Source organism: Cervus elaphus, chromosome 11 (genome assembly GCF_910594005.1).
Source record: "Cervus elaphus chromosome 11, mCerEla1.1, whole genome shotgun sequence".
Classification (NCBI taxonomy): domain Eukaryota; kingdom Metazoa; phylum Chordata; class Mammalia; order Artiodactyla; family Cervidae; genus Cervus; species Cervus elaphus.
In genome coordinates this window covers 61,081,787-61,108,618 of record NC_057825.1, presented here as the reverse complement: position 1 = coordinate 61,108,618, position 26,832 = coordinate 61,081,787, and the positions used below count along the sequence as shown (strand labels likewise).

Genomic DNA, 26,832 nt, shown 5'->3' with positions numbered 1-26,832 from the left:
ATTATTTTTTTTTAATTTAATTGGTTTTAGCATCTTCCTTTGCATAGACACAGTGATTGGTCATTTTCAATACCATAATCCTCTGTCATTTATACCTATTTTATGTGGAAAATATCAAAAGGATTTGAGTTAGGTCAAATATCATTTTAATATTCTGTGCATAGTTAGAATATTTAAACAATCTAGAACTCCAAATCATTTTAGTTAAATACTGTGGTTTGTGGTGAAAATCTTTTACTGTTTATCACTTTCTCATAAATCATAAAAGAATCATGCTTTTCAAAGTGGGAAGTTAAACTCAACAGGGCTTCTCTATCCTTTTGTTTCATGTTCGTCATTAATAATTTTATTAACTCCTTTCTAGCTATAAAATTATTTGTGGTACTCTTGAAACATACCCATTAAACAGAAAGTGACAAACATAATATCCTGTTATACATATATTTTTAATCCAACTAATTAGCAGATACAACTCTTTGGAACTTGGACTAGGCATTTTGGGGAAATGCCTAGAAGTAATAGACATAGGTCTCACCTTCAAGGAATATAAATATAGTTGAAGTGATGGAATTAACATACAGGGAAGAAAAAAGAAATGTAGTATGAAAGAGCACATGGAGGGGAAAAGAGCTTCTTATAAGGAGGTGCGTAATCAAAGAAAGCTTCATGAGGAAGGTGGAACTTGAAGTGAACTTTGAAAAATAGATGGAATTGAGATAGCAGAAAGGACAGCAAGCCTTTGAGGCAAAAGTGAAAATATTAGTCACTCAATCATGTCTGACTCTTTGTGACCCCATGAACTGTATGTAACCCGCCCGATTCCTCTGTCCATGGAATTTTCCAGGCAAGAATACTGGAGTGGGTTGCCATTCCCTTCTCCAGGGGATCTTCCCAACCCAGGTCTCCTGCATTACAGGCAAATTCTTTACCAGCTGAGCCACCAAACCGTTGGCCCATTTGAGGCAAGGAAGATGGCAAATGCAATGGAAAGGAGACTAGGTTATGTAACACGTTGGTAGTTGGAGCTTCAGAAGGGAATATCAAGAGACAAGGCAAGAAAGATCCTTAAGAGCATACCATGGAAGTCCTTAGGATCCAAGGGTCAGTATCCAGAAAAGAATGCATTGGCAAGTTTCGAGCAAAAGAGTTATGTGATAGAGTTAAAAATATCAGCCAGTGAATTTTTTACAAAATGGGATTTAGGAATAAAGACTAATGGCAAGAGAGTAATTTATGATACTATTAAATAGCACAGAATGGAGGTGGGTGGGGAGGAAGTGATGTGTAAGGGATATAATTTAAGAATTAGTAATCCAGGAAGAACAATAATGGTTTATAGGTATGGGCAGTAAGGAAAATGAGGAACAGAAAAAGAGAACTCAGAAGGAGGGATACCTGGCTTATCATAGGATTTTTTTTTGTTAGGTTTCAGTCATGGTTTACTGAAGTGAATCAGAAAGTGTGAGTGAAAATATCTGATGGGCAGTTAGAATTGGCTCTAGAGAGAGGTGAAAAGTAGCATTGTAATTCTGATACAGCCCAAAATATGTAAAGTTGTTAGATTACCTCTCATGAGGAGATCATTTTAAGAATGACCCCACTTGCAGAAATATTATGGAGCTAGAATCAAGAAATTAAGCATATCTATCACAAGAACTAAAGGGGAGATGGAATTAGTCAACTGTGACAACTACAGAGCTGAAAGTGCATTAATTTAGTAGTTGAGGGTTCTACTGTTGAGAGTCACCAAGGAGTCAGAGACAGGCAGTTGAAGGGGACAAGTAAGGTCAAATGACAGAAAATATTTTTCTTAAGATAGGGATATATGCATCTGTCTGTGTGTGTGAGTGATGTATGCATCTGTGTGTCTGCTCAGTCGTGTCTGACTGTGACTGTATGGACTAGTGTGTCAGACTCCTCTGTACATGGGGTTTACCCAGCAAGAATACTGCAATGGATTACCACTTCCTCCTCCAGGGGATCTTCTTGACCCAGGGATCTTGTGTCTCCTGCACTGGCAGGCAGATTCTTTACCACTGTGCCACCAAAGAAGCCCATGTATGCATGTATACTGGACACAAATTTGTTTTGTCTGTCCTCTGAGAATACCTTCATTACTTCAGGCTACAATCAAATAAATTCTATAAATCTCAGCTCACTAAATTTGACAAATGTAGTATGTATCAGTAGCATTTAGGCAGTTTTTTTTTAAATTGAGGTATAGTTTATTTACAATATATAAATGTTAGGTGTACAACATAGTGGTTTGCAATTTTTAAAGGTATGCACCACTTAAAATTATTTTAAAATATGGCTGTGTTCCCTGTGCTGTACAGTATGTCCTTGTACTTTATTTTATACATAGTAGTTTGTACCTCTTAATCCTCTACCCCGTTGTGCCCCTCTCCCCACTGGTAACCACTATTAGTTCTCTGTATCTACAAGTCTGTTTCTTGCTGTTATATTCACTTGTTTTTTACATTCACATGTAAGTAATAACATACAACATTTGTGTTTCTCTGTCTGACTTACATAAGCATAATACCCTTGAAATCCATCCATGTTGTTGCAAATGGCAAAATTTTATTTTTTTATGACTGAGTACTATTACATTATACACACACATACACACACTACATCTTTATCCATTCTTCTGTTGATGGACATTTAGGTTGCTTCCATGTCTTGGCTACTATAAATAATGCTGCTAAGATCACGAGGGTAGTAGTTCAGTCTCTCAGTCTTGTTCGACTCTGCGACCCCATGGGCTGCAGCACGCCAGGCTTCCCTGTCCATCACCAGCTCCTGGAGCTTGCTCAAACTCATGACCATCGAGTCAGTGATGCTATCTAACCATCTCATCCCCTGCTGTCCCCTTCTCCTCCTGCCTTCAGTCTTTACCAGCATCAGGGTCTTTTCCAGTGAGTCAGTTCTTCGCTTCAGGTGGCCAAAGGATTGGAGCTTCAGCTTCAGCATCAGTATCAGTCCTTCCAATGAATAATCAGGACTGATTTCCTTTAGGATTGACTGCTTGGATTTCCTTGCAGTCCGAGGGAGTCTCAAGAGTCTTCTCCATCACCACAGTTCAAAAGCATCAATTCTTTGGTGCTCAGCTTTCTTTATGTCCCACTCTCACATCCATACATGACCATTGGAAAAACCACAGCCTTGACTAAACAGACCTTTGTCAACAAAGTGACGTCTCTACTTTTTAATATGCTGTCTAGGTTTGTCATAGTTTTTCTTCCAAGGAGCAAGACTCTTTTAATCATGGCTGCAGTCACCATCTGCAGTGATTTTGGAGCCCAAGAAAATACAGTCTATCACTGTTTCCATTGTTTCCCCATCTATTTGCCATGAAGTGATGGGACCAGATGCCATAATCTTCATTTTTTGAATGTTGAGTTTTAAGCCAGCGTTTTCACACTCCTCTTTCACTTTCAAGAGGCTCTTTAGTTCCTTTTCGTTTTCGGCCATTAGGGTGGTGTCATCTGCATATCTGAGGTTGTTGATATTTCTCACAGCAATCTTGATTCCGGCTTGTGATTCATCCAGCCCTGCACTTATAATATATTCTGCATAGGAGCTAAATAAGCAGGTGACAATATACAACCTTGACATACTCCTTTCCCAATTTATATATGTTACAATTTAGATATGTACCCAACATGAAGGTACATATCTTTTTGAATTAATGTTTTTATTTTCTTCCGATATATTCCCAGGAGTGTGATCCAGTAATTGCTGGATCATATGGCAGTTCTATTTTTAGTTTTTTTAAGGAAGCTTCCAATTGTTTTCTACAGTTATTGCACCAATATATTGATACATTCCCATAAATAGTCTGTAAGGATTACCTTTTCTTCACATCCTCGCCAGTGTTTATTAGAGCACTTAGGCAGTTTTAATGTGAGATAATTTGAATAATTAAATGCCTTTTATATTTTTTTATTTTAGAATCTTCCACCTTCTGTTGTGGCTACTGTTGGTGGAAAAATTTTTACTTTTGGCTCCTATAGACTTGGAGTACACACCAAAGGTAATTCCTTTTCTGTGTTTTACTGGTAAGAACTTTGAATAACACACTTATTTATTGTTTATAATTAGAAAATACAGGGGAAAAAAATTCCCATTATCTCATCACTCAGAGTTAATCAGTGTTAACATTTTCCTATACTCATTTTATATAGTTTCTTCTGTACATATGTTTTTGTTTACAAAAATGTAATACATACTCAATATATTGTTCTTAATAATACTTTGATTTGCAGGAGCTGACATTGATGCACTTTGTGTAGCCCCAAGACATGTGGAAAGATCTGATTTTTTTCAGTCTTTTTTTGAAAAGTTGAAACATCAAGATGGCATTAGAAACTTAAGAGTAAGTATCCTCTGTTATTTAATATTTTGTATTTGTTAACGAATAACAGCAAAAGCTAGGGCTTGTGATGATTGATATATTTAAGAAGTTGCTATCTCTTAAACTAATGGATGGTGATTTAAAACATGGGCTTTTTTAAAAATTGGAGGGTAATTGCTTAAAATGTTGTATTGGTTTCTGTCGTACAACTACGTGAATCCGCCGTAAGTATAGATATGTGTCCTCTCCCTCTTCAGCCTCCCTCCCTATCCCCTCCCATCCCTCTGGGTTGTCACAGCACCAGACTGAACTCCCTGTGTTATATAGCAGCTTGCCACACTAGCTGCTGTTTTACTCATGGTGGTGTATGTGTCAGTGTGACTGTCTCAGTTTGTTCCCCACCTCTTCCCCACTCTGTGTCCACCACAAGTCTGTTCTCTGTGTCTGCCCTGCAGATTGGCTCACCAGTACCATTTTTCTAGGTTCCATATTTGAGTTAACATAGGGTATTTGTTTCTGTTTTTCTGACTGACTTCACTCTGTATCAACAGGCTCTAGGTTATTCCACCTTAGTTCAGCTGACTCAGATTTGTTCCTTTTTAAGATTGAGTAATATTCCATTGTATATAAAAACATGAGCTTTTTAGTTATACAGACCTTGATTGAGTCTAAAATCTACCACATATTAAATAGTGGATTTTGGTCAAGTTACCTATTCTCTCTGAGTCTCAGTTTCCTTAGCTATAAAATGACAATCTAGTGATAACTTTCTTATAAAGTTTTTTGGAGGATTGATGAGATAATTTACATAAATCAGTTACTGTAATATCTGGTAAATGGTTGATGCCTATCAAATTGTGGCTGCTATTATGTGTAAGGTTCTATTAGTAACTCTTTATGTGTGTATATCTAGCTATTCATTCAGCAAATTAAATTTCAGCACCAGTGATTCATCCAATATGGCCTTAGTCCCCCAAATATAAGAGTGAACAAAACATAGTTTATGGGATGGAGGGATTGGGGGAACTAAACAAACGGTTTATTTATTTATCTGTTTATTATTTTTGCTGTGCTGGGTTTTCATTGCTGTTCATGGGCTTTCTCAGTTGTGGTGAGTTGGGGGGCTACTCGTCATTGCAGCCCTTGGCTTCTCACTGCAGTGGCTTATCTTGTTGCAGAGCACAGGCTCTAGGCACCTGGGCCCAGTAGTTGTGGGGCACAGGCTTTGTTGCTCCAAAGCATGTGGAATCTTCTCCAGCCAGGGGTCGAATATGTGTCCCCTGCATTGACAGGCAGATTCTTAACCACTGGACCACCAGGCAGGTCCAACAAACGGTTTTAATGTAATTTCAAGTGCTTAGATAAGGTGAAGCTCAGAGGATCTTGTTATTTGGGTTTTTGGGAATGGAGGAGGAGGTTAAGAATTCATTGGGTGGAAGGATTAGGAGGGCTCGAGAGAAACATTCCTACTAAATCCAAACTGTATAGGTTTTTTTGCTAAATTAGTCATGAGATCTGACACTTCAGTGCTCTTGGTAAATAATCAGTTTTCAATTTAAGTTCCAACAAATAGTAAATACCCAGATGATAGCATTTTTCCCTGCCAGTTTCTGATGAGTATTTTTAGGAGGATAATAACTTAGATAACTACTCTGATGGATATTTTGCATATCTTAGATAACACAGTCACAGAGTAGAAGTACTTGGTTATCTAGAATGAGAAACCAAGAAAATTTTCATATTTTCTACTGAGTTAGAAATTGGGAGAAAAAGAAATCACATTATTGGCATTTGAGAAGGACAGAGAAAAGATTACACCTTATTTGTTGTAATTGTTTTCTTCTTTTGCAGGCTGTAGAAGATGCCTTTGTGCCTGTTATAAAATTTGAATTTGACGGAATTGAAGTAAGTGTTATCTATTTTTCTGACTTTACAGTTGAACTATTTAACCTGTATGGGGTGTTTTTTTGGTACTGTTCTGTATTTTTTAAAAATCAGATTTACAAAGGCCTGTATTTTAAGGAATCAAATAGTCTAGTCATGGTGAATCCTTCCTCACTGTGGAAGATGAACCAACCTCCATCCCTGCCCCCATTATTTTTATACACATCTGTCTCATTCCTATAATTTCCTAAAATAATATTATTATAGTTTTAGTTAGAGCAGTATTCATTGTTTTTGTTATTATGATCTTATAAATACTGTTCAAAACTAAGCACAAAACGTACTAGGTTACCATTCTTTGCTATGTGACTTTTGTTTTCTCGAAGTTAATGTTTTGTGTCTTGTTTCCTTGATTTTTATACTTTTACTAATTCAAACTCAGTCTCTCCTGATTGTCTAAATCTCCATTAAATAAATTTGGATTTCTCAGGTGTTCTGTCACTAATATCTTGGAAAAATATCTCACTGATTCTTCTCATCTATTCAAATCTACTCTGATTGGCCTCCATGAGTGATACACAGCTGTTTTTCTGACTTCTCTCTTCACTGATCCTGGGATTTCCTTTTGCCTCTCTAGTTTTCTTTTCTCTTGACTTGCTCTCTTTTTAGAGGCACTCATCTACCAGTTTCCCTAAAAAGAGCACATATTTTTGAGATCTTGCATGTTTAAAAATGTCTTTATTCTGTTCTCACACCAAATTGATATGTTGGCTAAGTATAGTGGGAAATAATTTTTTTCTTAGGATTTTGAAGGCCTTGTTTGCTTCATTGTCATCTCGTTCCCATACTCTCTTGAGGAATGTGAAACCCATTTGATTCCTCATCCTTTGTATGTGACCTGTTTTGTCTTTTTGGCCACTGTGTGGTTTTCTTTTTTCCCCCTGGTCTTCATCATTGTAAAATTCATGGTAATACACTTTGTTTTCCTATGTATCTTTTCAAACAGATGTGCTAAGGCACTCTGTCCCTTCAATTTGGAAATACCTGTCCTTCAGCTCTTGGAAATTGTATTGAATTCTGTTGTGTTTCCTGCCTTTGTTTTCTGTCCTCCCGGAACTCCTCTAACATTTTTGAACCCCCAGGACTGCCTTTTTTTTTTTTTTCACTTTTTCCTTCCTACTTATAACTTCTTCATATTTTGTTCTGCTTTTTGGACTTGTCTCATCTTTTAAACTTTTCTCTTGTTTTTCATTTCTGCCATCATACTTTATTTTCTAAGAATACTTCTTTATTCTCTAAATGTTCTTTTTTATTTATTAATTTATTTACAGCTTCTTGTCCTTATTTCCTAGATACATTTTATCTGTGCTTTCTTAGATCTGCTCAGTCTGTTACATTTGTCCATCTGTTTTCCAGCTTTCATAGTTTTTGCTGTTCTCTTCTGCTGTGTTCTTTGATGTAGTGGGTTATGCCTTTAAAAACAATAACACTAGAACACAACAAAACAAAATTTTGCCAGTATTTTAGTGGGCTTTCAAGAGGAAATGAATGTAAATGTGTTGAATCTGCCATCTTTATCTAGAAATTTCACTCATATGGTTTTGATTTTTTTTTTTTTAAATGCTTGGCAAAATTAAAATGCTTTCCCTTCATTTGAAAACTGTTCTCCCAAAACTTTGCAGTGATTTTCCAATGTGGTGTTGCCTGCATAGGCCTTTGGAAATTTTGGTAGAACCACCAAACTAGTAATTAGAACTTTTTACATTTTTGAGATGGGAAAGACAGGGAGAATGGACTAGGAGAAAAAGTAATATTTCTCTCTTGCTTTTCTTTTTTCCAAAGATTGATTTAGTCTTTGCAAGATTGGCAATACAGACCATATCAGAAAATTTAGATCTAAGAGATGACTCTCGACTGAGAAGCCTTGATATCAGGTGTATTCGCAGCCTAAATGGTAAGCTTCTAAAAAGAAATTTCAGAAACCTGCTTGAAAACAGTTAGACAAATAGAGATCTTTTTGCAAAACTTTTATAAGAATTAGCCTAACTTAGTTTAAAATGATGTAATTTTTTTCATACAAGTAATCTGATCACATTTAACCATCATAAAACACAAATTTGAAATGTTTATAGAGGTGGTTCTCAGGTTTTTTGGTGTCAGGACCCCTTTACACTCTATAAACATTTTTTGAGGACCCCCCCCCCAAAATCTTCCATTTATGTGAATTATATTTATCAATATTTCATATTAGAAATAAAAAGTGAGAAATTTTTAAGATATTTACTTAGTCCATTTAAAAATAGCTATAATAAACCCATTTATAAGTGAATATAGATATATTTTTGTGTGAGAATGGCAGGTTTTTTGGCATTTTTGTGACTAATATTTTCTCATACCTGCTTTTAACTGTCAGCATCATAAAATTTTATTTTGATTGAAGCATAGGGAGAAAATCTGACTTCTTAAAGATATGTAATTGGAAAAGGGAGTATTTTAATAGCCTTTCACATAATTGTGGATATTTAATACTGCACCAAAACTTGACCAGTGACAGTTTGTTTTCTTTTTAACAGCTTTATTCAGGTATAATTATATACTATAAAATCCATCGTTTTTAAGTGTATAATTTAGCAGTCTTAGTATATTCACAGTTTTACACTACAGTAGAATTTTAGAACATTTTTTATCATTCTCGAATGATCCCTCATACCCATTTGCAGTTATTCCCCTTTTCAACCTCCAGTCACCAGCAACCATTTCTATCTCTGTAGATTTGCCTTTTCTGGATATTTCATATGAATGGGATCGTATAATATGTGGTCTTTTGTGTCTGGCTTCTTTCACTTTCCGTAATGTTTTTGAGGTTTATCCATGTTTGTAGCATACGTCAGTAATTTGTTCCCTTTTCTGATGAATTAAAAGTGATCTGTTGTTTTTTTTTTTTAAGTGATCTGTTTTACATATTGATTAGAATATAGAACCTGAAACTGTTATCAGTTAACTTTTGTACACTGTTACATTAAAATCTATTGGTGTGTCTGATTCTTTGAATGGATCTTTTAACCATGCATGAGTCTGTATTATCATGCCTTAGGTATGTGGAAAATACTGGCTCACAAAGTTATTTGGAGCTTCTAAATATTAACACACATTTTACTATAAAATAAATTTTAAAAAGCACATTCATCACTGTCACCACCAATCTCGTCAGAGAAGCCTAGGTCTTGGAAAGCTGTCAAGCTCATAGTAGCAAATGCTAGTTGTCCAAACTTCTGATTTTTACTTGAAAGCTCAAGTTTTATTGCAATAAATTTCATCATTTGGTTTTCTAAAAGTGAGGGGCTCATTTTGTTCATTTTTTATGAAATGTCTGCTAAATACCCAAAAATGAATAACCACTGTTGTCTGTCAATCATTCTTCCTACTAAAACTGATGTTCCCTGAAAAAAAGAACATAGCTTACCTTGAACACGTTCAGACATCACACAAGTTCCTCTCCTGTTTTCTAACTGCAAACTTGTGGTGAAGATAATATCGTCTACTAGTACACTTTGTTGGCACAGCTTTGATTCAGTGCTTAGATCCCAGCAGTTTTATCCAACACTGGTTTCACACCTTGAGTGCAAATTTAACATGGTGAAACAAGGAACGAATTAATGTTACAAAAATAGATTTGATCTAATAAGAGTCCCCAGGGCCCACACCTCGAGAACTACTGGTTTAGAGTATCTTCTTTAACTTAATCATTGTATTTTGCTATATTTCCAGAGAGCAGCAATAGATTGCAGTATTTGTGGATAAGGTTTGCATTAAAGCAGTAGTAGTTTTCTAACTTAGAGGCGTTTGACTAACAGTAAAGACAGATGTGGAAAAAAATAAAAATATATTTCAGATTCATCTCTTATTTTAATATTAGATTGTATTACCCATGTGCTATTTAATTCTTTATAAGCAAAGTGATTTCTGTTATATAAGGGCTAAATTTAAAGTACATGAAGAAATTAAACTTCATACTTTATTATCTTTGATATTTTTAGAATTTGAGAGTTGAAGTTAAAAGGCTGTTTGAATTAACTGGAACTTGTTGCATAATGAAAAATGAATGCTTTATGTTTTTCAGGATGTAGAGTTACTGATGAAATTTTGCATTTAGTGCCAAATAAAGAAACTTTCAGACTCACCCTAAGAGCAGTTAAACTGTGGGCAAAGCGTAAGTATTCAAGGTCTTTAATTTTACCTTGAGTTATAAAATTACAATTTTCAGTTGCTCATGGTAGACAGACACAGGAAACTACTGTGGGGGGACTGAGGTACAGTAGGTTTTGCAGGGGCTGTTTCTTTTTCAGATGTGATGCTTCTGGTGCTCTGATGAGTGACTCTTTTTTTCTTCCATAGGTAAAAACTAAAAGCCCCTGACTCTACATCTTAGGTTTCAGCCAGGGAGTTAGAATGAGTTAGAACTTGAAGAGTAAAATCCTTACTCATCTTCGAGTTCTCCTGGGCGGAACCATCTTAATCATCTTTATCTCCATCGTCAGCCGTCTAGTATATGATAGGTGTGCAGTAAATTTTTTAAAGGAAGAACCTACAGTGATAGTTTTAACATTTTCTTTTTACCTTACAGCACTCTGTATTGGAGGGCAAAGTAGGAGATAAGATGAGTGACTTAGAGTTACTAACAAGAGTGAGCCTGTCATGAAGGTCTGCTTGTTGATTTTAATGTTTCTATAATGGAAAAGAGTTCCAAGCAAATCTTAGGAGAGCAGTTAAACTTTAAGCTATTCCTTATACGTGAATGTCATGGATAGTAGGTCCTAACAATAATTAACAACTATATTAATTTTCTAGGACGTGGTATTTATTCCAACATGCTGGGATTCCTTGGTGGTGTCTCCTGGGCAATGCTGGTTGCAAGAACTTGCCAATTATATCCAAATGCAGCAGCTTCTACTTTAGTTCATAAGTTCTTCTTAGTTTTTTCCAAATGGTAAGTAGTCATATACGTATTTTTCTCTGCTTACTAACTTCTGCCTATGTGTATACTTATCTGGAAATTAAGAGTTATGCTTACAGTTTTTCTGTTGTCTTACATTCCTTTTTAAAAGTTATATTTTAAACATCAAATTTGAGGAAATGATGGGACATCAGATGGTGCTTTCTTCTAGGGGGTCTGTAAATGTGGGCCTTTAGCTAGTAAGAGTGGTCTTTGCTCTGCCAGTTACTAGCTCTATATAGGTTAAGATCTCGTCTGTAAAAGAGATAATAACCATAGCTGCTGCATGTATTTATTAGGAGTATTCTCAGTAAATGTTAGCTGTTGATGTTACTAAATTATCAGAGTTAAGTCTATGAAAGCAAATGAGAAGGAAAGAAAAAATTCAGGTTTAAATTGGTTAAAGTTAATGGGCAAAGCAGTATTCGCCCTTTCAGAGATCACTGCTTTAAAATCAGCAGCTTTTAACATTTCATGTAGTTCCTGAAGTGACATCTTACATGAGTTTTTTTTCCTATTTCATGTTAGGGAATGGCCAAATCCTGTGCTGCTGAAGCAACCAGAAGAAAGCAATTTGAATTTGCCAGTTTGGGATCCTCGGGTATGTAACTTATTAAAGCTTTCTAGGAAAAGGACACTTCTGTAAAGTGAAATCTAGTTAAGGATAATTCCTCTTGTTCCTGTTCATCTTCCTTCTGTGTAACTGTAGTCCTTTCCCTCCCTCTACGGTGTTTTTTGGTGCAGATGATTTGTGTCTCCAGTGCTGATCCAAATGTTAGGGCATTAAAAATCACCCGTATAAGATTTGATGAGTGGTTGTATCAACCAGGATGTCATAATCTATTGTTTAAAGCTGTCTTACAAGTAATTAGTTATTAATAATAAAATATTGACATATATAAAACATGCACTTCGCTGTGCAGTTTAAAGCAGATTCGTGGTCCCATGATAGCAGAACTCTCACCTTGCATTTTAGTTTGCTTTTAGAGTACTGATTCCTGAGTAACCAAGGGGAAGGTGTGGAAAGAGGAAAGAGGACAGAGGACCTTGGGACCAGATAATCCTCTTTGCACTTACTATTATATTTCCTTGGTTCTAAAAGACCATTGTTTATAAAGTGTACCATCAATTTAAAAGCTTTTCGAGGGAAAAATAAAATTTTGCAGAGTTTTTTTTTTAAGTTTGACTACCATACACATCTGACTTCAGAAATAAATGTAGTTGGGGAGGGGAAATGTTCTTAGAATTGAGGAAATGTAGTATTAAAATATATTTCATATTCTTCAGACTTTTGGGGAAATGAAGTGAGGACAACTGAAATAGGAGAATAGATCAATTATTCTGCTTCTAATTTCACAGGTAAATCCATCAGATAGGTATCATCTCATGCCCATAATCACCCCTGCCTACCCACAACAGAATTCTACGTATAATGTGTCCACATCAACTCGAACAGTAATGGTAGAAGAATTTAAACAAGGTAAACCTGTTAGCCCTGTTGCCCTATACATATTCCCACAAGTTTTGGTTGACAACAATTTTATTCTATTGCAGTTACGCCTATTATTTCTAAAAATTCTTTAAAATATGTATTTTTTCAGTAATTGGTTTTGCAAAGTATGTGATAATATTAAAAGGCCAAAAATGAAGCCACTCCAGTCTGGTTGAAATTGACTTTTGTGTTCTAAGAAAGAACATAATAAATTTATACTTTTTTTTTTTTTTTAACTTAGGGATTTGGTGGAGTTAGAGCTTTGAGGGAAGGGTAACAGGAGCTATGATGCTGAGTTTTCAGAATCTGTGTTTCTTTCTCTCTTTAGGTCTTGCAGTCACAGATGAAATTCTTCAGGGGAAATCAGACTGGTCCAAACTACTTGAGCCACCAAATTTTTTCCAAAAGTATAGGTATTTGAAATTTTGGATTGTGTGTGTGTGTGTATCAGGAAGAGGAATATTAAACTTACAAAGTTAATACATAATAGGTGACATTTGTCATTTGAATAGTTCAAGTGAGGTAGAGAATAGGTTAGCAGAAACCCTAGGTGATAAGAAAGTCTGTACTCTAGTAGTATCAACCCAGTATTTGTGGGGTTTTGGTTTTAGTGAATTGTTTTTAATTAGAGGGTCTAGAATTAATTTTGTGAAAATCAGAGCATGTTTCAATTTTCATAAATGTGTGCCTGTGTTAGCTTTTTTGTTCATTGGGAGGGAGAAAGAAAAAGTAATGATGGAAAGTCAGACTCTAACAATAATTTCTGGCTTTTTCCCCCCTGACTGTTGCTGAAAATTCTTCACAGACATTATATAGTATTGACTGCCAGTGCATCAACAGAAGAAAATCATCTAGAGTGGTAAGGCTACTCTCTGCCTACTATATAATGATAACATATTTATATGATGCTTTATCATTTCTAAAACACTTTCTTACTTTTCAATTATTAAATATTATAGTGACTGTTGTACTTGACCATGGAGTATCAGTGTTTCAGAAATGCCATCAAATTAATGTTTCAGAATTGAAACTGACATGAGATAAGGATATATGCACAGACTTTTGCTTTTTGTCACTTCTCAGAGTCAGATTTAAGCAAAATTGTGAGGCATTTGAATGATTCTCATACCTAGTATATAACCATAATGTGTATAGAGACACATATATATACACACATGCTCCAGTTATGACTGTTTTATGGCCCTAAAAGGCAGTATCTTAGATCAAGAGTGCATTAAACAGATGGGTCCTTCTTGAAAAAGAAAAGAGAGGAAACAATTCACTAAGTAACTTTTCATTTACTTAAATGGTATCCTAACAGGGTCTCTTAATACATTGGCCTGAATTTTTTTAATGAACACATAAAGCTAGATTTAGAAAATGCAGAGAAACCAGTGATCCAATTGCCAAATCATTTGGATCATAGAAAAAGCAAGGGAAGTCCACAAGAACGTCTACTTCTGCTTCATTGACCACGATAAAGCCTTTGACTGTTGTGTGGATCACACAAACTGGAAAATTCTGAAAGAGATGGGAATACCAGACCACCTTACCTGCCTCCTGAGAAACCTGTGTGCAGGTCAGGAAGCAACAGTTAGTACTGGACATGGAACAACAGACTGGTACAAAATTGGGAAAGAGAGTACATCAAGGCTGTATATTGTCATCTTGCTGATTTAATTTATATGCAGAATACATCGTAAGTGCTTGCCTGGATGAATCACAAGCCGGAATCAAGATTGCTGTGAGAAATATCAACAACCTCAGCTATGCAGATGATACCACCCTAACGGCAGAAAGCGAAGAGAAACTAAAGAGCCTCTTGATGAAAGTGAAAGAGGAGAGTGAAAAAGCTGGCCGAAAACTCACCGTTCAGAAAATGAAGATCATGGCATCTGGTCCTATCACTTCATGGCAAATAGATGGGGAAACAGTGGAAACAGTACAGTGATAGACTGTATTTTCTTGGGCTCCAAAATCACTGCAGCTGGTGACTGCAGCCATGATTAAAAGAGTCTTGCTCCTTGGAAGAAAAACTATGACAAACTTAGCATATTAAAAAGTAGAAAGGTCACTTTGCTGACAAAGGCTGTGGTTTTTCCAGTGGCTGTGTACGGATGTAAGAGTTGGACCATAAAGAAGGCTGAGCACCAAAGAATTGATGCTTTCAAAACTGTGGTGCTGGAGATGACTCTTGAGAATCCCTTGGATAGCAGGGAGATCCAAGCAGTCAATCCTAAAGGAAATCAGTCCTGAATATTTGCTGGAAGGACTGAAGCTGAAACTCCAATACTTTGGCCACCTGATGCAAAGAGCCGACTCATTGGAAAAGACCCAGATGCTGGAAAAGATTGAAGGCAGGAGGAAAAGGGGACAGCAGAGGATAAGGTGATTAGATGGCATACGGACTCAATGGATATGAGTTTGCTCAAACTCTGGTAGATAGTGAAGGACAGGGAAGCCTCGTGTGCTGCAGTCCATGGAGTCACAGAGTCAGACACGACTTAGCGACTGAACAACAAAATCATCATAGCTTATATGCTATTTGGTTTACTTGGATATAGCTTCCACATTTAACATTGAAAATTCTTGTCTGTGTTTTTATTTTAGGGTTGGGTTAGTAGAATCTAAAATACGTGTACTTGTGGGAAATTTGGAACGGAATGAATTTATTACTCTTGCCCATGTAAATCCCCAATCATTCCCAGGAAATAAGGAACATCATAAAGAGTAAGTTAATTATTTTTTAATGTTTTATTTCTTAAATAATGTTACCTGACATATGTATATTTAAGATCAGTTATAAGATTGCCATGTTACATAGCAGTTATTGCTGGAGGATGGAGAATGATAAATCGTGTACTTGAGCATAAGTGATCATGCATTAAAACTAAGTACATGTTGGGAATTCCGTGGTGGCTCAGTGGTTAGGACTCTGACTCTCACTGCCCAGGGCCCAGGTTCAATCCCTGGTCGGGGAACTGAAATCTCACAAGCCACATGACGAGGCCAAAAAAAAACAACCAAGTACATGCTATGTTGGTAGCCCACAGACCTCAGCAAAAAGGTCCATCACAGCCAATCTGCTTTATAATAACACAGGATAACTTAACAGTGTTTTTTAAGAATTTGGCCAAACCATTGAAATTTGTGTTTGTGCTTCCATAGAGACCAAGTTTTAATTACCAAATAGCATCTGTAAAATTATTAAAAATTAATGGAAATTCTTACATTTTATTTTATAGCAACAATTATGTATCAATGTGGTTCCTTGGAATAATTTTTCGGAGAGTAGAAAATGCAGAAAGTGTTAATATAGACTTGACATACGATATACAGTCGTTTACTGATACAGGTAAGACTTTGTCATCATAGAGCTGTGGCACTCAGCCTTGGCTGTAGTGCAGTATCCTCTGTCTAGGCTGGCTGTATTTTTATAAAGTTGCACAATTGGTTAAATGAACATGAAACATCTATATTATGAAACTATACGCTGCCCTTAAAAAAGTAAAGGCATGATGAAATAACTTACAAGATCTTGAGGGAGGAGGGAGGTGCAGACCAGTAGGTATAGTATAGTATCATTTATATAAATCAGTAAAGAAATGCATGCATTTTTGGTTAAAAATCATAGACTATCTCTGGAAGGATGTGTCAGTTCAGTTCATTTGCTTAGTCGTGTCCGACTCTTTGCGACCCCATGAATCACAGCACGCCAGGCCTCCCTGTCCATCACCAACTCCTGGAGTTTACTCAAACTCACGCCCATCAAGTCGGTGATGCCATCCAGCCATCTCATCCTCTGTCGTCCCCTTCTCCTTCTGCCCCCAACCACTCCCAGCATCAGGGTCTTTTCCAACGAGTCAACTGTTCACATGAGGTGGCCAAAGTACTGGAATTTCAGCTTCAGCATCAGTCCTTCCAATGAACACCCAGGACTGATCTCCTTTAGGATGGGCTGGTTGGATCTCCTGGCAGTCCAAGGGACTCTCAAGAGTCTTCTCCAACACCACAGTTCAAAAGCATCAATTTTTCGGCGCTCAGCTTTCTTCACAGTCCAACTCTCACATCCATACGTGACCACTGGAAAAACCATAGCCTTAGTTTTTTAATAAAAGAAACTGGCAGAAATGCTTTTAGTTCAAGGAACTAACTGGGTGTGTCTTACAGAGGCGGCCACTTCACTGTATACATATGAATCCTTTGAGTTTTGTACCATGTAAATATATTAACTTTTAAAACAAAAAGAAGACTAAAGAAACTCTGTAGGTGATTTTTAGTTTGTGCAGCCAGTGTTTATAACCAAAATTATAAAGATTACTTGTTTTTCGACTTTTATTTTACATGAAATAAATATCAGTCAATACAGGCTTGCTGAATATGTTTCAGAATCAGTGAAAAGAATCTTTCACATCTTCTAAGACCATCTCTGTGGAATATCTTAATATATTTGTTATAAATGTGGGGTTGTCTTAATGTGAAAACTACGTTTATACTATTAATATTCTTGGTTAGCTCATCTGAGTTTTTCTTTTGAACTAGCACTCATATTTATCATGAAAATGCAGGTTTCTCTGCATCACCTTACAACTACTGAATCATAGGCTCTGGGAGTGGAGCCAGAAGTCTGCACATTGAACATGCACTCCTGAGGGTTCTTTTATAAGCAATGTGGAATGAAAACATAGATATAAAATTTTCAATTCTAATTTGGACTCATTTTTTCCAAAAGGAAGGGGTTGGGAAGCTCTGTTTATTACAGGTTTATAAAATGTTCTCCATGTAGAGATATTGAGGCCCCAAGAGATTATATAATTTACATTTCCCAGTAGATACTGTGCAGAAGAAACCTCCCACCCCTCTCCAGTTAGCTTATCATATGAGTACTCACAGTTAACACACACTAAATAATTTATATAGTAGTTAATAAAACTGACTTTCTTACAAGGAGTGGGAATCTGGGGCTATGTGTATTTCAGTACTGGCAGGGCATTCAAGGCTGTTGAGTCTTGTTTACCTACCTGCATGATAAGGATGTACTTCTTGATGGTTTCTCATGTCTAACAGTCTATGACTCGTGTAGTAAAAGAAGCTTCATGGAGGAGGAGAGCTTGAATTGCATCTTGTATATATGGTATTAGGATTAGCTCAGATTTGGGCTGGTAGTTATGAGAAGAGATTGCCCTTAGGGAAAATAGCAGAAAAACAGATTTAGGAAAACTTTTTTCCATACATTAATTTTGTTAGTGAGATTTGATTATGGGAAAGTCTTAGAAGTTGGACATGAGGAAACTAGTCAGTACTTGAAAAGGATTGTGATGTGAAAGTGTTTTGGAAGTATTTGTTCTGTAAGAAGAATATGTTTTTGTGTAGTGATGTGGAGATACTGAAGGTACATATTTTAGAAAAAGAAAATAGCATCCTTTCTTTAGAAAGAAGTTTCCCATTTAAACATACTGACTTTTGTTACAGTGTACAGACAGGCAAACAATATAAACATGCTAAAGGAAGGAATGAAAATTGAAGCAACTCATGTTAAAAAAAAACAACTTCATCACTACCTTCCTGCAGAAATTCTTCAGAAGAAGAAAAAGGTGAGTTTGTACTCACCTTTCCAGTCTGAACCCAGACACATGATCCTAGGCCCAAATCTGCATTTTTACAGCACCCAAACCTATTGAGAAGGTTTGGGAAAGTACAGGCAATTCAATCTAGGACTAAAATCTTAACCTTCATTAATCACAAAATATCTTGTTTTATATGTACTTCAGAATTGAAACCATTTTTCGCATATACTTTTTGAAATCCTAAAAGCTTTTCCCCTGTTTCAGCAAAGTCTATCTGATGTCACTCGAAGTTCAAGTGGACCTCAATCCAAAAGATCCTCTCTGGATAGCAATTGTTTGGACAGCTCCAGAGACACTGATAATGAAACACCTTTTAATTCCCCAGTGTCTGCAAACAAGCCTTCCAAGCCTGATATTCCTCCTTCAGGGGAGACAGAGAGGTCTGCATTTCAAAATTTTCCTTTCAGTCTTCAGTGTATTTGAGGATAATGTAAACTTCTGTACTTTCACTAAATATCTTTTAATTGTTAAAAAAAAATTATTTTGTGAGTTACTAGTCAGTTTCTTATTTAGAATTACTTGACAGTTTGTGGTAATCCTGTGGGATGTGGTCTAGGTTTATGAATATATGGGAATATTAATAGGTAAGTAAACAGAAATGTCCAGGTTTTCTCTTTAATTTTTCCTGTTAATTCTTACTGGGTCCTCTTCCTTTCCCCACTGTTTTTTCTTCCTTTGGTGAAATGTTAAAGTAGGAGTACTTGAAAAAAGTAATTTAAATATTTAGTTAAGGTTTTAAATACATACTATTTAAATAATTTAATAATGATAATTTAACACTTTTTATAGGAATAACGCTGAGCCTGCTGCTGTAATTGTGGAAAAGTCACTGAGTGTCCCGCCAGCTCAAGGGCTATCTATTCCTGTCATTGGTGCAAGTAGGTATCTGTACTTTTCTTGGTTATGAGTCTATTACATCTGTATTTAATTACTAAAACCTTTCTTTTTTCCTTTTCAGAAGTCGACTCTGCATTAAAAGCTGTATCACCCCCAGCTGTGTGTACCATTCCTACGGTAGTAGGACGAAATGTCATTCCTAGGGTCACACCTCACAACCCTGTCCAGGGGCAGCCACATCTAAATGGGATGTCAAATGTAACTAAGAATGTTACGCCTAAAAGACCCCACTCCCCATCTGTAGATGGGTCCTCTAAGAGGTTGAAAGACATAGAAAAGGTATGATTACAGAGTCAGTGGTTATTCTGTAGTCGATTTTTTTTTTTCAAAGTAAACTTAAAATAGTGCTAAAGAAGCTCGCAGTTCTTCATAGTTACCTTAGTATTCCATTAGAATTTGACCAATTAAAAAGAATATTTCCCTAAACCCTAATAGGATAATACTAATTGTTCATTCTGAATTCAAATCAATAATGTGTCTAAAAATTTGAATGATTAGTCTGAGTTTCTCCTGGGCTTACGTAAAAGTCATTATTGGTAACTAAATATTGAGTTATAATGGTGATCTCCTCTGCCTCCAGTAGGTGGTGGTATAAGTATTCTATTATCATCTCAGTAGATCAAACTATAGAAATTAAGGGTGTCAGTTAAATTCAATCTGATTTAAATTCTCTTTGCTCACCAAACCTGTTTGTAATAGTTTTGACATTAGCCTGGTCACTAATTAGTTTCTCATTTTATGTAGACTTATATGGTTTTATAGGTAATAAATAGCACCTATAAATAAATAGTACCTGTTTAATAGGTAATAATAGCACCTCATTTTAATGTTTATATTTTAGTTTATTCGACTTGAATCAACATTTAAGGAATCACATGCTGCTGAAGACAGAAAAAGAAAATCAGTGGTAAGTATATTAACAGTGTGCTTAAAAATACTTAAAGAGCCATGTATCAGGAAAAGTACTATATTCAAAAGTAGATCAGATTTATCTCTTAACTTTTAGTTATGACTTATATCATGTAGAAATAAATATTTGCATATAGGAAAGTTTTCACTTGTATGTAACTCTGTTTTTAGGATGCCATTGGAGGAGAATGTATGCCTATTCCAACTATTGATACATCACGCAAAAAGGTAACAGTCTAATTTGTAGGTAAAATACACAGGTACGAGTGCATAGGTAATCTACAGGTACAAAAAGCTCATTAAGAAGAGTCTATAGCACTAGGGGAAGGAAAGGGCTAATAAGATTTTGTCCGTGTCCTCCATATCAGCAGTGTAGTTGCAAGTTGGGGATGGAAATAGAATATATGAGCCTAAATGTATGTATCTCAAAAGTCTAGAAAGGAGGGGGTTGTTCAAGATTTCATGATTTATTCAAGGTATGTTCAACTTTTGTTTTTATTTTTAAAGAAGCAGTTTAGTGCTCAGCACAGTAATTCCTACCAACACCGGATAGTCTTTTGTTGTACCCCATTGCTTACTGATGAAAATCAGGCTTGATAGTTGGGGACCACACTTACTAATATTTTGGAGGAACCAAATATACTGGTGTATAGAGTAAATATCTTTGAAACATGAGCCAAAGAGCCCCTAAATCTTAATTTAAATATTTTCAAGGGGTTAACATTTTAGTTAAGGTAGGTGCTCGTGTTTCTCATTGTAGTCAACTGTCACCCTGCCAGATTCCCCAGCATGTATTGGCAATTCTGAAGCAAATTAGAAAATATCCTCATACTTTGTGTTGTAGAATTTGTACAGTTTAACATAAGAGCGAGTTACAAAAAATACAGGTGTATAATTATATAATGTATGGTATTGGAAGAAAAAGTGTGAGGTGGATATTAAAGTGTGAAATGAAATGTCTGAGTTTTACTTTAAAAGATTTCAAGTATAAAGGGCAAGGGGTATAACACAAACAACTATGGCAAAATTTTAATAATGTCTGAGTCTTCATTGTGGCATCTTCATCGTCCTTTCTATTCTTTTATGCATGTCTGAAGTTTTTCGTGTTTTTTTTAATGGATGCCTGTATGATATAATTGTTTAGCCAAGGTAACGTGAAAGGAGAATTACTTCTTGCAGTCTTCTCTTAATGACTTGAAGCTAACATACTGTTTCCATCACACAACTATCTGTATTTTAGGTTTCTATCTTTGTTTCTCAGTTTCATAGACTTGCCTTCATTATGTAATAATCTTTAGTGTCTTCAAAAGCCTTCATAGAGATGTTGCTGAATTGTACCATCACTAAAGTTACCTACCCTAACTGCAAAGTCAGTTTTCCTAAAAACTTATCTTACAAGTTGGGTTATTCTCCATGAATGTTGTACAGAAACTAATTGAGAGCTATAACTCGATATCAAGTTTCCCTCTGAATCACACACTCATTTCTCACCTTGCACCCTGAGAATTTCGTGTTTGGTGACCGTAGTCTTCCTGTTTCTCTTTACCATTGCCTGACTCTGAGGAGGACTTTGTTCTTTGTGCATTCTCAGTGTAGAAGTGTCAATTGATTTTACACAGCCCTCTTTTTTATTCATACAGCCCTTCCACCTCTGCCCTTTCCCTGTCCCTTTGCTTTTCACCTGTTTTTAAGTCCCCCAAACAAGAAGTACCTATGAACATTGGGAGAAAGTATTCAGCACATACTTGAGTGTATAGGAACTTAGAGCTCTTGGCAAAAACTCAGACTTTTGTTACTGTTTTACTCACTGGACCTTTATAATATGTATTTGTTTTTCCTTCTTTGTTTCTATTTCTTTCTAACAGAGACTGCCCAGCAAAGAACTACCAGATTCATCATCTCCAGTTCCAGCAAATAACATCCGTGTCATCAAAAATTCCATTCGGCTGACCCTAAATCGGTAAAAGCAGTGCCTCCTTACTAAAGTGAATATGCAATCATTTAGTGGCATAGATGCATCCACTCTTAAAAATAGAGTGAGCTGTCACACATAAGATAAGGTGAAAGTTACAGTCATCCGCCTAACGACCTTGAAGTGTTTTTTGAACTCTCACACTTTGACCTGCAGATGCTGTAGCATTCTCTCATTGATTGCTACATACACTTCTCTGAGGATCACCTGCTATCAAATTGTCGTCTGCAATATTATGACTTTGCGTTGGAGGTTTTACTGCCTTAACTTTCGATGCTTATTTCTCTGTTATGGGAACCAGTTCTTGGCTCTTTGGACACTTGTAAAACAAGTCCTGAAATATCCACGACCCCCCCACCCACCCTTTTTTTAAAGTCTTATGTTGTAATCATTGTATAGAACTGAAAAAATTGGAAAAAAAAACAAAAAAAAGCCTTGTAATTTTCCAAATGTTAACATATTTACTTTAGCATTGAAGCCACTTTGTGAAACCTGAGATAAATGAATGTGAGGTATCTTTTCTGCTTTCCTCATTTGTGTAGATGTACTTTTTGTCTGTTCTGTTGATTTAAATTATTTTTTCTCAGATTGGCACATGAAATATTTAAATTTTATTTTTTTGTGCCTTTCTGTCCAAATGTTGCATAGTTACCAGGGAGGATTAGTCCAGTGATTACATAAGAGTTGGGCACCATAAATTCTCTATATTTTGCCTCCTGTGGAGGCCTTTGAAATGCATCTTTATTAAGAATCAAAATATAACCAGAATACTGAAAGTCAGTATATGAACGGTGAAATTGTTACATAACCTATCTCATGCCATTCTTGTTAGTTGACTGGTATTTTTTACTGAGGAGCAACTCAATCTGGCATCACCAATAAAGATACTTTAAGTATGGCAAACTTGTATTTTTGACGTGTACAATTTAACTTGGCATGATAATTCCTGACCATTACGTACCCCCACAACTTCAGTTTCTTCACGGACTAGGCATGCAGAAATAAGCAGTGGATTTTATTGAGACCTAAAGGCATTTTTGAAGACATTGTTACCAACCATTAATTGGCTCAGGACCTTTGTAATTTTTATTTAAATATGAGTTGTCTTTTTTTACACTGCTTTTTTCAGTCCTTTTCTTAATATTTTTTAAGTTTCATGAATGCATGCTCCATTTATTGAAATCCATAACCATGTAATTCTTGTAATATGTTGATTCAGTGTTTTGTAAATGAAGTCGTATGTATTTTCAGAGTATTTTTGTATGTACTGTAAGATAACCATCTTTTCAAAGAGAAAACTTTAAAACCTTTACTGTCTCTCTTTAGTCTAATTTTTTAAATATGGATTATGCTTGAATTAAAATGAAAATGTATAGATTACACAGCCAGGAATGCTGGTATATATTACCTTCTTCATCTTGCACTCACCATTTAGCAGGTCTAGTAGGAAAAACAAAATGGTATATTTGAATAGTGCAGGGAGAAGCCCTTAGTTGTATAGTTTACGGGACACACGGGATGCCATTTAGCCATTGGAGTCATAGTCCATTTTTTCTTGCAAGCCCTTTACCATTGAGCTGAAATAACTTGAATTCTAATTGTCAGAGAGCAGTATCCTTCTCCCCTCCTGTTCCTGACCCCTGCCTACATCTCTGAAATGGAAATTCTAGTGTTTACCTCTGAAGTTTTCCTTTGTGAAAGTTCAAGAATAGCAAGGAGAAAACAATAGTTGTTCCTTTTTTACTTTTTACATAGGAAAAGACAAGAATGAAGTCCCATGACCAAATGGTAGCTTCCTTGGCAAAGCTGTTTTTTTAGCTGACCCTTTTCCTTTATTCAGGTATTTTGAGCTTTGTTTTATAAATATTCTATTTGAGCAGAAGTGCATGATTATGAAAGGACTGAATAATTGTCATGTGACTCAAAACATTAAAAACTTCTTTAAGGGCTTTAAGAATTCTTTATACATACATCCAAGTTTCACCTACTATGTAAACCAATTCTTTGGAGTAACTAGTGGAGTTTCTCTTTAATAAGAAAGCAACAGGCCTAACCTTTGTACTATAGTATAGTCATATCTCTTGTTTTAATTGTCCATTCGACATGGGGTTAAAGACATAGCCAAGTGTTTAACTCCTCAGAGACAGCATTCTTCAACCTGTTTGCTGACTGGTTCGGGGAATCGATGAGATGCTTTTGAGATGGTGGGTTTGGTCAGAAATGAAGTGTTTTCTATCCCAAACAGTAGGTAGAACAATCAGTACAGTTGACCCTTGAACAACACAGATTTGAACTACACAGGTCCTATATGTCACCTATACATATTTTTTCAGTAAATATAGTACTTGTATTTTTATCTTACAGATCTTTAAGTAGGGGAGATCACAATATGTAGAATCAAAAGAATTAGGGTTTGAGTCCTGATTCTATCCAAACTGTTTCAGCTTCCTGCCCTTGGGTGAGTCATGTATCAATTGGTAAGTTTTTGAGACAGAGTTAGCAGTACAAGTGTTTTCAACTGGGATGAGGGGTTCAGCACTCTGCCTCCTGCATTGTGCAAGGGTCAGCTGTATATTTTGTTACTATGGTAGGAGATGGGGTTCCAAGTAAGTTAAGAGGGAGAAGGAATGGTCTGTGATTATGTGCTATGTTCAGAGGCACTAGGTGAATGTGTTTGATTCTAAGATGTGTTTTATTTCAAGTATAACTAGAAATATATTTTATAAAGTCAAATAACCTGTATGTAGACAACACATTCATTTTCATGACGGTATTAAATTTTAATCTTACTTTTCAATGACTGGCTCTAAAGAATAATATATGTCAAAGAAACGATTATCTGCTAGTTTAAACCTTAGGGATTTAACTAATTTGAGAGACAGGATACATGGCTTAAAACCTTGTAAAATTAGCCGAATAGGATTTTACAAGACTGTGTTTACAATAAGAATTTTTGTCTTAAGACAGCAATTTGGTAACATTAAAATGTTTACTGTCCTATATAGGCACAGAGAGGTGAAGACGAACAGTGTCAAAATGGGCTAAACTTATTTTCCATGGTGTCCACCACTTCAAAATAGGAACTCCCAACTTGCAAGATCATGGACTGTAGGGAATCCCTTGCAAATATATATAAGAAGTTTTTGTTCATATGCATATTTCTGAGGGGAAGTTCATACTTTCATCAGTTCTAAAAAAATGGTTCATGACACTAAGAAAAAAAAAAGTTAGGGACCACAGCTTTACAGGATTGAATAATCCCAAACTTTGGAATTTTCTTAAGATTTTTCTGTGGTATATTTCTGAAAATGTACTGTGGCTCTTAACTAGTAAAGTGGGCTAATGAAAGACTCTGGAATACTGAATTTCTCTTTTCAAGTTTCTTTATGTATCTCAGATGAAACTTTGTCAGTATTTAGAAAAAGGCTTATGATTGGATTTATAAATGTCTTCATGTTAACTTCAATTCATTAGCAGGATCAAACCAACAAATTTCAACGTAGGAATGATCAGAGTAGAATAGCTTAGAATAATCATTAGAAATGGTAAAAAGCAGAATTAATAATTAAAGATCCTAAAAAAATAATAAAGATTCTAATCCTTTGATTTGGTAGCCTTAAATTTCTTATTCCTCCATGTTTGTGGTTCAGACTGAACAGACCAATAAATAGAACTTTAGTGTAAAAAAATTTTTTTAATAAAATTATACGAGTGCGTAAATAACTACCTATTAAACCTTCCAAAGCTTGGAATTTAAGTCATGATAATAGTGATGAATATAGTGCAAGCAATAGAAGAAAGCCAGTCTAAAAAATGGTAACTATTTCCTTAGGATTTTTTAAAAGAATTGTACAAGGTCAGAGCCTTCCCAGATTTCCTATTTTTTTCTGGAATTTTATATTTGAAGTTAGTTGAACATAAGATTATCATCAGGCTTGCTCTAATTTTTTAATGTATTGCTGCATTTTTAGCAAGGACCCAAGTAATTACCTTAAAAAGTACTTAGGATATATTTGAGGTAAATGGTGCTACATCACTTCACAGTGTTAATGTAAAATGAACGCAGCTGCTGCTCCTTTCTAGTTAGCTGTTTGTGTAATTCATATTAATTTTTCCTGCCTTTTATTTGGATTGTCTTAATTTCTTAGTTGTACACACGAGCCTCATTGTCTGGAATAAGTAATATAATAAACTTGCTTTGATAAATAGGTATTGGTGATTGACTGATATTATTTGGGAGTAACTTAAAAGTACCAGATGTCTTTACTTATTTTTCGGACTGACAACCAGTTGGTCATTTACCTCAGACTCTGGCAGATAATGGGATTCACTATCTGCTTAATACAAAAGCAAAGCTCATACTCAGTTTGCCTTACACAGAATATCTGATTAAACATTAGCAAGCAGTAGCATCTGCCTCAAACATTGGGGGCAAATTCTATCACCCTTTTGGTCAGCATCAGGCAAGCAGACTTCTCTGCTAATGGCTGAATAGCAGTGCATTTAGCAGTCAGATCTTGGGTACTGTCCACAGAAGTACAAGCTACAGATATTTGTCACCTTCTTGTTAATGAACTGTGACTTGTTTGTAGTCAGCACACCTATCTTGAATCTAGTACTGAATTCACAAATAAGAACCTGTGTCTGCATCAAGATATTAGCAAGCCACTCATGGCCCCAGTGGAAACACACTTGACA

At 35.7% G+C, this 26,832-nt stretch overlaps 1 protein-coding gene across 2 annotated transcripts in view; it reads left to right on the top strand.

Moving 5' to 3' along the window:
* Positions 1–26,344, top strand: part of PAPOLG (poly(A) polymerase gamma) — a 32,134-nt gene extending 5,790 nt beyond the window's left edge. For both annotated transcript variants that reach the window (XM_043917935.1, XM_043917934.1), the window contains exons 4-22: positions 3,958–4,039; positions 4,272–4,381; positions 6,212–6,265; positions 8,087–8,198; positions 10,365–10,454; positions 11,093–11,231; positions 11,766–11,838; positions 12,597–12,717; positions 13,058–13,142; positions 13,535–13,588; positions 15,340–15,459; positions 15,975–16,084; positions 18,202–18,323; positions 18,561–18,736; positions 19,146–19,234; positions 19,315–19,532; positions 20,095–20,160; positions 20,334–20,390; positions 22,028–26,344. In XM_043917935.1, the coding sequence (XP_043773870.1) occupies positions 3,958–4,039; positions 4,272–4,381; positions 6,212–6,265; positions 8,087–8,198; positions 10,365–10,454; positions 11,093–11,231; positions 11,766–11,838; positions 12,597–12,717; positions 13,058–13,142; positions 13,535–13,588; positions 15,340–15,459; positions 15,975–16,084; positions 18,202–18,323; positions 18,561–18,736; positions 19,146–19,234; positions 19,315–19,532; positions 20,095–20,160; positions 20,334–20,390; positions 22,028–22,126 (1,977 nt within the window). In that variant the 3' untranslated portion in view covers positions 22,127–26,344. The remainder of the gene's footprint in view (positions 1–3,957; positions 4,040–4,271; positions 4,382–6,211; positions 6,266–8,086; positions 8,199–10,364; positions 10,455–11,092; positions 11,232–11,765; positions 11,839–12,596; positions 12,718–13,057; positions 13,143–13,534; positions 13,589–15,339; positions 15,460–15,974; positions 16,085–18,201; positions 18,324–18,560; positions 18,737–19,145; positions 19,235–19,314; positions 19,533–20,094; positions 20,161–20,333; positions 20,391–22,027) is intronic.
* Positions 26,345–26,832: the final 488 nt, after the last annotated feature.